The sequence below is a fragment of the Neomonachus schauinslandi genome, chromosome 9 (assembly GCF_002201575.2).
Source record: "Neomonachus schauinslandi chromosome 9, ASM220157v2, whole genome shotgun sequence".
NCBI lineage: Eukaryota > Metazoa > Chordata > Mammalia > Carnivora > Phocidae > Neomonachus > Neomonachus schauinslandi.
The window spans coordinates 61164944-61176981 of record NC_058411.1 but is presented as its reverse complement, the minus strand read 5'-3'; the positions used below and the strand labels follow the sequence as shown (position 1 = coordinate 61176981).

Here is a 12038-nt window from a genome sequence, read left to right as displayed (position 1 = left end):
AAACCATAACAGGCTGTTCTGTGTGCTCCTGTGTTTTAGAAATGGCTGTTTCTAACTTGCCTCTGCTCAATTCCACCTTCTATAAAAGGCTAAAAGCACACAGAGAAGCAGTTCATCCTTTTGTAAAGGGACTGGTGAACTTCATTCAATATGCCATTTAAAAAAAGAAAAAGGAAAAACTAAGACCTGCACTGTAAAGCAGAATAAAGGAGTAGATTTATTATAGCTACTCCAAATTTTAGAGTGATACAATGACCACAGAGTTAAAAACTATCACTGTTATCACTTTATTTGATAATAGTTGGTTTAGTCTACAAGTTTAAGGCAAACATACTAATGCATTTGCTTTTCATCAGAAATCATACTTACAAAGATTACATAAAATCTGTCCCAAAACTTCTAAGAAATGTTCATTAATTAAAAATAAGTCCGATTAAGATGCTTTACCAGGATACATGAATGAACTAAGGTGGTATACAATGTTTTTTAAAAACAAAATTCAAAAAAAGGTAAGGGCAATCTTTATCTTGTTTGAACAATGTGTTTTTAAAAGGGTTAAACTTCAGAGAGTACTTAAAAGTAAGACTGGCAGCCAGAAGGAATACTATTCATAAAATAAACACAGTTACAGAGGCTACTTAAAACAAGCCTGAACTTGGGGCTTCGGGAGAGGAGGCGCGCACGGCGAGGGCCGACGGCCACAAGGGGCGCACAGGTGCGGGGGCGCGGCGTCCCACCACGCACGCTGGCAGAGCCCAGGGACAGCGCCGCTCCGTGGTTTCTCGGAAAAAAGGAGAGTAGATGCACTTTGACGGCTGTTTCTTTTGTTTCCAGTGAGCAGTAAATGCTTAATACCATTAAGAAAACAAAAATAAAATCTGAAGGAAGGCAGCCCTTTTTAACTGTAGGTGGAGTGTGGCTTATGTGTCTCCGTTGAACACCGCCAAGCAGTTCTGCAGCAACTGTAGGTTACCCTAAAAAGAAAGGGAGAGTAAACGGTGACGCTCAGAGAGCTTGGAAGAACTGTACTGCAGATGTACAACACTAGAAAGCACGTAACTTTAAATTTATTAAGACAATAGAATTTGGGTAACAGCTACTCATTAATCAGAAATAACTGTTTAGAGACAAAATTATATACTTTGTTTCATGTACAATATTTTCCACATATCAGATTCTTCAGGAAATTTCCACCTAGACCACTATTACTGTTTGGAATTACCTGGCATGATCTAATGAGAGAGAAAATATGCTCTTTGTGTCCAAGTTAAACTACTGAACATTTTTTTTGAAGATTTATTTATTTTGAGAGAGAGAGAGAGCAGGGGGAGAGGGAGAGAGAATATCAAGCACACTCCCCGCTGAGTGCAGAGCCCCACACGGGGCTCAATCCCATGACCTGAGATCATAACCTGAGCCAAAATCAAGAGCCAGACGTCCAACCCACTGAGCCACCCAGGGGCCCCTGAACATTTCTGACTGTAAGCCATTAAAATATGTGTATTATATTACATGATTATATAATATATAACATATATAATGTATATTTTAATGACTAAAGTGATATGTTATAGCAATTTTTATAAAAATAGTAATAAGAGGGGCACCTGGGTGGCTCAGTTAAGTGACCAACTCCTGATTTCGGCTCAGGTCGTGATCTCACGATTATGAGATCAAGCCCCGCATCAGGCTCATGCTGGGTGGGGAGTCGGCTTGAGATTCTCGCTCTTCCTTTCCCTCTGCCCTTCCCCACCTTCATGATCTCTCTCTCTCTCTCAAAAAAAAAAAAAAAAGGTAAGTAATAAGATCACATACAAAAGTATTCTATAAAATGCAGACCTGGGGGTGCCTGGGTAGCTCAGTCGGTTAAGCGGCTGCCTTCAGCTCAGGTCATGATCCCAGGGTCCTGGGATCGAGCTCCGCATCGGGCTCCCTGCTCAGTGGAGAGCCTGCTTCTCCCTCTCCCTACCGCTCTGCCTACTTGTGCTATCTCTCTGTCAAATAAATAAATAAATAAAAATCTTTTTTTTTTTTTTTAAAGATTTTATTTATTTATTTGAGACAGAGAGAATGAGCGACAGAGAGCATGAGAGGGAGGAGGGTCAGAGGGAGAAGCAGACTCCCTGCTGAGCAGGGAGCCCAATGCGGGACTCGATCCCGGGACTCCAGGATCATGACCTGAGCCGAAGGCAGTCGCTTAACCAACTGAGCCACCCAGGCGCCCAATAAATAAAAATCTTAAAAAAAAATAAAATAAAATGCAGACCTGTGTAGCCATCTGTAAAACATGTGAACTGGCCTCCAAATTCAGATATGTGTAAAGACAAATATAAGCATATAGGTCACAACTATTTATTTATTAAGATTTTATTTCTTTATTTGACAGAGAGAGAGACACAGCGAGAGAGGGAACACAAGCAGGAGGAGTGGGAGAGGGAGAAGCAGGCTTCTGGCCGAGCAGGGAGCCCGATGCAGAGCTCGATCCCAGGACCCCGGGACCGTGACCTGAGCCGAAGGCAGATGCTTAAACAACTGAGCCACCCAGGCACCCCGGTTACAACGATTTATAAATGGGGGTGAAGGAAAACTTCTTCCTTAGAGTAGAAAGCCAACTAAAATGTATACAATGATGGAATTAGAAAATGACCATTTGGCAACCATCACAATAACTGACTCAGGGAAGTCATAACTGGATGCTAAAAACAATATAATGCTGAAATGCTAATACTGTGGTCATTAGGTACATGCAGCTACAGAACATTTAAATTTCTGTTAATTGAAATTAAATAAAAACTCGGTTTGAGTTTCTCGGTTGCACTACCCACATTTCAAGTGTTTGGCAGCCACATGTGGCTAGCTAGTGACCACCATACTGGACAGTGCTGATTATAGAGTATTTCCATTATCACACAAAATTCTGTGGGACAGTGCTGGTTAAGTGCTGGGTATTTAATTGACATAGTCCCAAGTATCTCCCCACAGAATACTTAATTTCAAAGTGTAAAATAATAACTTTGCCACTGAGAAACCTGTAGACATCACTTTATTTTTTCTCTAAAGATTTTATTTATTTATTTGACAGAGAGAGACACAGCAAGAGAGGGAACACAAGCAGGGGGAGTGGAAGAGGGAGAAGCAGGCTTCCCGCCGAGCAGGGAGCCTAATGCGGGGCTCGATCCCAGGACCCTGGGATCATGACCCGAGCCGAAGGCAGACGCCCAACGACTGAGCCACCCAGGCGCCCCCGAAGACATCACTTTAACCAAATGATCAAGATCATACACTGCCAGTAAGGCAGCTAATCAACAGCATGTGTCTCTTGATCTGACGTAATAAGGAGGTCTGAGCAACACTTTTGTGGTATTCTTGCCACAAGTGGAGAATCTAAACTCAATAATTAGACAAACCCAAATTGAGGGAGATTTTACAGACCTGTGCTTTTTAATAGTGTCCAATGTTATGAAATATGAAGATTCAGGAACTTTCCAGATTCAGGAAGTCTAAAAAGACGTGGCGGGGGGCAGTCAGGCTGGCTTAGTCAGTAGAGCATGTGACTTTTTTTAACCTTTTTTAAAAAAGATTTTATTCATTTATTTGACAGAGAGAGAGAGAGAGAGAGATCACACGTACAAGCAGGGGGAGGGGCAGGCAGAGGGAGACGCAGGCTCCCTGACACTGATGATCCCAGGGTCCTGGGATCATGACCTGAGCTGAAGGCAGACGCTTAACCGACTGAGCCACTCAGGCGCCCTGTCTGTATTTGTGAAATTATCTTCTTACAGGTATATTCCTCAAGTGAGACTAAGTCGAAAGACACACATCCTTCATTTGATATACTGCCAATGCTCTCCAGAAGGGTGTGCACCAACCCACACCCGCCAACAGGGCATGAGAACTCCACACCCTCATAGACAGTATCATCACTTCCTTTTTTTACATTTGATACATTTGACACTTTATTAATAAGGTATCTGAGACTATCTTCAAGGACACAAAAGTGATGTAACTACCTAATTTTCTGTTATAACCAGATTTCAATTACATGGCAAGACATACCCTAGTTATAATAAATGAAATCCAAAGTAGTTTCAAATCATCTGGCTCTAAGTTTAACTAATGTCTAATCTTTTTAGAATATTTCATATGGATTCCTGGGACTAACATGGGACTTTGTTCAGATTTACAAAATCATCAAGAAGAAACCTGAGACAAGAGAGCAGGGTTTCTCAACCTTGGCACTTTTTTTTTTTTAAGGTTTTATATTTAAGTAATCTCTACACCCAATGTGGGGCTCAAACCTAAACCCTGAGATCAAGAGTTGCATGCTCCACCGACTGAGCCAGCCAGGCGCCCCTTAATCTCGGCACTCCTGACATATTTTGGGCTGTGTAATTCTTTCTTATGGGGGCTGTCCGATGCACTGTAGAAAGTTTAGCAGCATCCCTGACCTCTACGCACTACATACCAGTAGTATCCCACCCACCCTTGGTTTTGACTACCTAAGTGGGTAGAGACATTTCTACCCAAGAAATGTCTCCAGAAATTGCTGTCTCCCAGGAGGCAAAACTGCCTCTGGTTGAGAGCCACTGGACTAGAAGACCTACCAGAAATTTCAACACAGGGAACACTTTTCAGAAAGGATTTGAAAAGTACAATATCTGGCAATCAGAGGCTGATATGAATCTATGTAGTAGGGGTCAGCAAACTTTTTCTGTAAAGGACTAAATATGTAGTAAACATTTTAGACTTTAGGGGCGCCTGGGTGGCTCAGTCGTTAAGCATCTGCCTTCGGCTCAGGTCATGACCCCAGGGTCCTGGGATCGAGCCCCGTGTTAGGCTCCCTGCTCAGTGGGGAACCTGCTTCTCTCTCTCCCTCATTCTCTCTCTCAAATAAATAAAATCTTAAGAAAAAAAAAATTTTTTTAGATTTTGAGAGACATTTCATCTCTGTTTTAACTACTCAACTTTGCTATAGTAGTATGAAAGCAATCACAGACAAAGCATAAATGAATGAGCTTCGGTGTATCCTAATAAAACTTTATTTATAGATTAAATATAAATTTTGTAAAATTATCACATCATGATATTCTTTTGCCTTTTTTCTAAGATTTTATTCGTCAAAGAGAACACAAGCAGGGGGAGCAGCAAGCAGAGGGAGAGGAGAAGCAGGCTACTTGCTGAGCAGGGAGCCCAATGCGGAGCTCGATCCCAGGACCCTGGGATCATGACCTGAGCCGAAGGCAGACTCTTAACCAACTGAGCCACCTAGGCATCCCTCTTTTGCCTTTTTTTTTTCTTTTTTATTTATTTGACAGAGAGACACAGTGAGAAAGGGAACACAAGCAGGGGGAGTGGGAGAGGGAGAAGCAGACTTCCTGCTGAGCAGGGAGCCCGATGCGCGGCTCGATCCCAGGACCCTGGGATCATGACCTGACCCGAAGGCAGACGCTAAACGACTGAGGCACCCAGGCACCCCTATATTTATTCTTTTTAAAGAGGTTATAAACTATCAAGGATTTTGTTAATAAATTAAAAAGAGGCTGGCAAATTACAACCTATTTTTGTATAGCCTCTGAGCCAGGAATGGCGTTCATATTTTTAAATGGTTATTTTTACTCCTTTATTTTATTTTACTACTCTACCACTCCCCCTGCTTGTGTTCCCTCTCTCGCTGTGTCTCTCTCTGTCAAATAAATAAATAAAATCTTAAAAAAAAACACAAAAAACAAATATAGTGAACATTAGAAACCAACACAGGTGCAATAAGAATAAATCATGCCAGCTTTATCAAAACATTTTCTTTTGAGAGGGTTATTAGACCAGGAAATCATAACATGTATCTTGATTTTAGTGAGGAATTTGATACTTATATCCATCATGGATAAAGTGGAGAAAAAATGGTTGATGACAGTATAAGTAGGTGAATTCATAACTATCCAAATAACTACAAATAATATTAATTAATAAGTTATTATCAGTTAGTATAGAAAGAAAGGAAGGGAACTAAAAATTTAGCCTTTTTGGGTTCTATGTACTTTTACAATTAGATGAACAAATATTGATTCCTTTGGTCCTGATCGATCCCTCCCTCCCTCTCTCTCTCTCCTTGCTTTCTTTCTTCTTCCTTCCTTCCTCTCTCTCTCACTTTCTCTCTCACTCTCTTTCCCTCCTTTTTTTTCTTTCCCTCTCTCTCTCTTTCTTTTTTTAAGAAGGCTCCACACCCAGTGTGGAGCCCAATGCAAGGCTTGAACTCATGGCCCTGAGATCAAGATCTGAGCTGAGATCAGGAGTCTGACACTTCACCCACTGAGCCACCCAGGCATCCCCTGATCAATCTTTTAAATTAAAACTTAGATAAGGACATAAAAGGGAAGTTCATACAAATTACATATGTCTATCACTTTGGAGCAATAACCACTCTAATAGTCAAGTACTACTATATGATCAAATTAAAGTTTCCAAAGGATCTCATGCTAGGCTAAAACTAGCAAGCTAAAATTTAATAGACACAAATATGGTCTACAATTACATTTTAAAACTTAAATGCTCAATAAATGAAGAAGTTCTAGAAACCTGTTGCACAACAATGTGAATATACTTACCACTGCTGAACTGCACACTTAAAAATGGTTAAGACGGTAAATTTTATGTGTTTTATACCACAAAAATGAAAAAGATTACTAAAAAAATGAAACACACAATTATAGGCTGGAGCTCAAGAAAAGACTTTGAAGAAGAAGAGAAGGTGTGACTATAGGCCAAAACAAGCTGGTACGAGATGGCACCTTAAACCCTTGTAAATATAAAGCACCCTGTAAGAAGAAATGTGCACAATAATCAGCCTGTGTACAGGGGCGCCTGGGTGGCTCAGTCGGTTAAGCGTCTGCCTTCGGCTCAGGTCATGATCTCAGGGTCCTGGGATCGAGCCCCGCATCAGGTTCCCAGCTCAGTGGGGGAGCCGGCTTCTCCCTCTCCCTCTCCCTCTGCTTGCCGCTCTGCCTATCTGTGCTCTCTCTCTCTCTACGTCTCTGTCAAATAAATAAATAAAATCTTAAAAAAAAAAAAAAATCCAGCCTGTGTACAGAAGTGTTTCCATTTCCAGGTGTAATATTTTAAAACAGCAATGACAGGAGGTCAATAATATAAAAAGTTTATTGAAATGTATAAGATAAAAAATATTTAGCCCAAGGATATCTAGCCTGGAGGAGACTATATATACAGAATATACACTATATAAATATTTGAGGGTAAACTGTAAGAGAAATTAAACTTATCTTTCTTAATTTAGATGACAAAACTTTGACCAATGTGTCAAAGTTACACAGAAGTAGATCTGTGTTCATTATGGGGTGCCCCAAAACTCTTAGTGCAGTTTTAAGCTTTTTAATGACTTTCAAAGTATAAATGCTATCAATATATCAAAAAATAAACACTTAAAGTTTATTTAAATTTCTTTAATACTTATAGTTTGGGGAATTTTGAATATGTTTTTAGTTTTCAGTCCCTCTGAAGACAGCATATGTTAAATAAATTTTTAGGTTTATTTTTTTTAAGGAATTATTTATTTATTTGAGAGATAGAGCGAGAGAGTGGGGAGAGGGGCAGAGGGAGAGGAAGAAAGAATCTCAAGCAGACTCTGCACTGAGCACAGAGCCCAACTCAGGGCTCGATCCCACAAACCTGAGATCATGACCTGAGCCAAAACCAAGAGTTGGACACCCAACTGACTGCACCACCCAGGCGCCCCTAAATTTTTTTTTTTTTAAAGATTTTATTTATTTATTTGACAGAGAGAGACACAGTGAGAGAGGGAACACAAGCAGGGGGGAGTGGGAGAGGGAGAAGCAGGCTCCCCGCTGAGCAGGGAGCCCAATGCAGGGCTCAATCCCAGAACCCTGGGATCATGACCTGAGCCGAAGGCAGATGCTTACCAACTGAGCCACCCAGGCGCCCTAAATTTTTTTTATTAATGAGAGATTTATTTTTTTTTAGCTAGTCAAAAAATGATACTGGTTTCCATATTAGGTACTAGAGTCTTACAGAGCTGACCATTTAGAGAAACTGTAGATATTATTCTTGTTTGAATTAGATGATTTGTAAAATCCCTCTCAATTCTAAGATTCTCTAGTTTTAAAATTACAGTAAAGTTTGGGCCAACCTTTATCCTTTAAAAAAAATAGAGATTTATTTATTTATTTTAGAGAGAGAGAGACAGAGAGACAGAGAGAGAGAGAACACGAGCGGGAGGGAGAGAGAATCCCAAGTGGACTCCACGCTAAGCCAGGAGCCCAACACAGGGCTCAATCTCCCAACACCAAGATGACCACCTGAGCCAAAACCAAGAGCTGGATGCTCAACCAACTGAGCCATCCAGGCATCCCTGAAGCTTTCTATTAACTACAAGAAAGGGCTTAATTTGAAGTAAATAAACACTATAAAACCCTGGAAGAAGGATGTTTATTTCCTAAAACCAAGTTATTTTGAAGCAGTAAAATAACCTTCAAAAATTATAATTCTAATTGTAATTAATTCTAATTCAGGAATACTTCTTACAGTACGCCTGTAGAAGGAAACTGTCATTAAAGAATTATTATCAATTCCATAATGGACTCATTTCTTTCTTTCCTTTTTTTAAAAAGTAATCTCTATGCCTAACATGGGGCTCAAACTCATGAACCTGAGATCAAGAGTGACCTACTCTCCCAACTGAGCCGGCCAAGTACCCCATAATGGACTCATTTCTAAATTATAAGTCACTTAAATTATTAAACCTTTAATATGACAATACCTTTGCATGCTTCAGTTCTAACTCTGCCAGTTCCACTAAATTTTTCCTGAATGCAGCAACTCTTCTTGTCTTAAAATCTATAAGTTCTGTGAACAAAAGAAATTAGGATCAACTATTTAATTTATATATTATAAAGTATACCTTATGCTTAAAGGGTAAGAACAGTACCTTGTTTTGCAGACTCAGATATTTTTTCAAATTTCTGACAACATAATTGTTGGGATGTTTCAGCCTGCAGAACATCTTTATTTTTCGCTCTTGCTTTATCCAGTGCTTTATTAGCATTTTCATAATCCACTAGTGACCTAGATCTTCGATAGAGGAGATCCTATAAAAGAGAATGCTTCACAATAACATACGCTGCACGTTTCTAATAGTTACCTGCAACCACCACTACCCCATCACCCCCATCACTTAAACCATGAATACCACACATGCCAGCTACTTTCTAAATGGTTTTTGTAACAGCTTTACTGAGATGAATTCACATACGTATAACTCATTCAAAGTGCACAATTCAACGGTTTTTAGTGTGCTCGCACCATTGTATAACCATCACTACAATCAATTTTAAAACAATTTTGTCACCCAAAAGGAAACCCCATATTCATCAGCAGTCATTCTTCATGTCCTCTCACCCGCCCCCTCCCCCCCCACCTGCTTTCTGTCTCAACAGATTTGCTAATTCTGGACATTTCATTAAAAAAAAAAAAAATGGAGGGGTGCCTGGGGAGCTCAGTTGGTTAAGCGACTGCCTTCGGCTCAGGTCATGATCCTGGCTGGAGTCCCGGGATCGAGTCCCGCATTGGGCTCCCTGCTCGGCAGGGAGTCTGCTTCTCCCTCTGACCCTCCCCCCTCTCATGTGCTCTCTCTCTCTCAAATAAATGAATAAATAAAATCTTAAAAAAAAATGGAATCATATAATATGTGGTCTTTTCTGTCTGGCTTTCTTTACTTAGCATAAAATTTCAAGTTCATTCATGTTATTGTGTAAACCAGTACTTCATTCCTTTTATTTCTAAATATTTCATTGTATGGAAATACCACATTGATTTATCCACTTATCAGCTGATAGACATTTGGTTTGTTTCCACATTTTGCCTATTATGAATAATGCTATTATGAACATTTGTGTATAAGTTTTTGTGTGAACATGTTTTCCTTTCTCTTTCATATCTCATTACTTAGGAGTGGAATTGCTGGGTCACTTGGTAATTCTATGCTGAACCTTTTGAGAAACTGCCAGACTGTTTTCTAAAGCGGCTGCACCACTACATTTCCAATGACTCTGTATGAGGGCTCTAATTTCTCCCCATCCTTGGCAACACTTACCTGTCTTTTTGATTAAAGCCACCTAGTGGATGTGAAGTGGTATCTCACTGTGGTTTGGTTTTGTTTTTAACAATTTTATTTAAGTAATCTCTATACCCAATGTGGGGCTGGAAATTACAACCCCAAGATCAAGAGTCGCATGCTCTACCTACTGAGCCAGCCAGGCATCCCTTGCTGTGGTTCTGATTTGCATTTCCCTGATAGCTAATGTTGAGCATTTTTTTATGTATTCACTGGCCATTTGTATATTTTCTTTGGAGAAAGGTTTATTCAAGTCCTTTGCCCATTTTTTAGTTGGGCTATTTGTCTTTTTACTGAGTTATAAGAGTTCTTCATATTTTCTGGATACCATTTGCTTATTAGGGACTCGTATGATTTGCGAATATTTTGTCCCAGTCTATGGGTTGTCTTTCCACTTTTCTTCACAGTGTACTTTGACACACACAAGTTTTTAATTTTAATAAAGTCCGTCCAATTTATTATTTTTTCTTTGGTTGCTGTACTCCTGGTGTCATATCTGAGAAACCAATGTCCAATCAGAGGTCAAAAAGATTTATTGTTTTTTTCTAAAAATGTTATAGTTGTTACATTTAGGTCTTTGATCAATTTTGAGCAAATTTTTATACACAGTATGAGGAAGGGGTCTAACTTTATTTCCATGGACTATTCAGATGACACAGTACCATTTGTTGAAAAGTCTATTCTTTTCCCCCCAAAACTGTCTTAGCACCTTGTTAAGAATCAACTGACTAGGGGCGCCTGGGTGGCTCAGTCATTAAGTGTCTGCCTTTGGCTCAGGTCACGATCCCAGGGTTCTGGGATCGAGCCCCACATCGGGCTCCCTGCCCAGCGAGGAGCCTGCTTCTCCCTCTCCCGCTCCCCCTGCTTACATTCCCTCTCTAGCTGTCTCTCTCTCTGTGTCAAGTAAATAAATAAAAAATCTTTAAAAAAAAAAAAAAGAAAAGAAAAAAGAATCAATTGACTGGGGCACCTGGATGGCTCAGTTGGTTTGCCTTTGGCTCAGGTCATGATCCTAGGGTCCTGGGATCAAGCCCCACACAGGTTTCCCTGCTCAGCAGAGAGTCTGCTTCTTCCTCTCAGTCTGTCCCTCCCTCAGTTTGTGTTCACATATGCTGTCTCAAATAAATAAATAAATAAAATATTAAAAAAAAGCAGCCAATGTGAAAAGGCCCAACTATATGACATTCTGGAAAAGGCAAATCTATGGAGATGTCACACACACATACAAAATCAACAGGGCTTAAGGGGAAAGAGGATGAATAGTGGAGCACAGAGGAGTTTTGGGGCAGTGAAAACTATTCTGTATGATACTTATAATGGTAGATACGTATCATTACACATTTCTTCAAACAAAAAACAATGTGTAGAACTAAGAGTGAGCTCTTGTGTAGACTATGGTCTTTATTGTTTGGCTTCTTTCACTCAGAAAAATTATTTTGAGATTCTTCCATATTGTTGCATGTATCCGTGGTTCATTCCTTTTTACCACTGAGTAGGATTCCACTGTATATATACACCACAATTTATCCATTCAGCTGCTGGTGGACATTTGGGTTGTTGCCAGTTTTCAACTATTACAAATAAAGCTGCTGTGGATATCCGTGGGGACACATGCTCTCAAATACCCAGGACTAGAATGACTGGACCACAGGATAGATGTATGTTTAATTTTTTAAGAAATTGTAAAACTTTTCCAAAATATTGTATCATATTCCAACTAACAGGGTGTGAAAGTTCTAGTTGCTATAATTTTTGTCAGAATTTTTCATTTTAGCCAAATTCTTGTTAAGGGGCGCCTGTGGTAAGGGGCGCCTGGGTGGCTCAGTTAGTTAAGGGGCCAACTCTCAATTTTGGCTTAGGTCATGATCTCAGGGTCCTGGGATCGAGCCCCCATGAT

General features: G+C 40.0%; 1 protein-coding gene across 1 annotated transcript in view; it reads right to left on the bottom strand.

Annotated features, from left to right (window-relative positions):
* Positions 1-273: 273 nt before the first annotated feature.
* The window catches only part of SNX6 (sorting nexin 6), a 56218-nt gene continuing 44453 nt past the window's right edge, over positions 274-12038 (bottom strand). Inside the window, exons 12-14 of the mRNA XM_021695553.1 lie at positions 8957-9116; positions 8789-8874; positions 274-974 (exon numbers count right to left, since the gene is read on the bottom strand). Of these exons, the coding sequence (XP_021551228.1) occupies positions 921-974; positions 8789-8874; positions 8957-9116 (300 nt within the window). The 3' untranslated portion in view covers positions 274-920. The remainder of the gene's footprint in view (positions 975-8788; positions 8875-8956; positions 9117-12038) is intronic.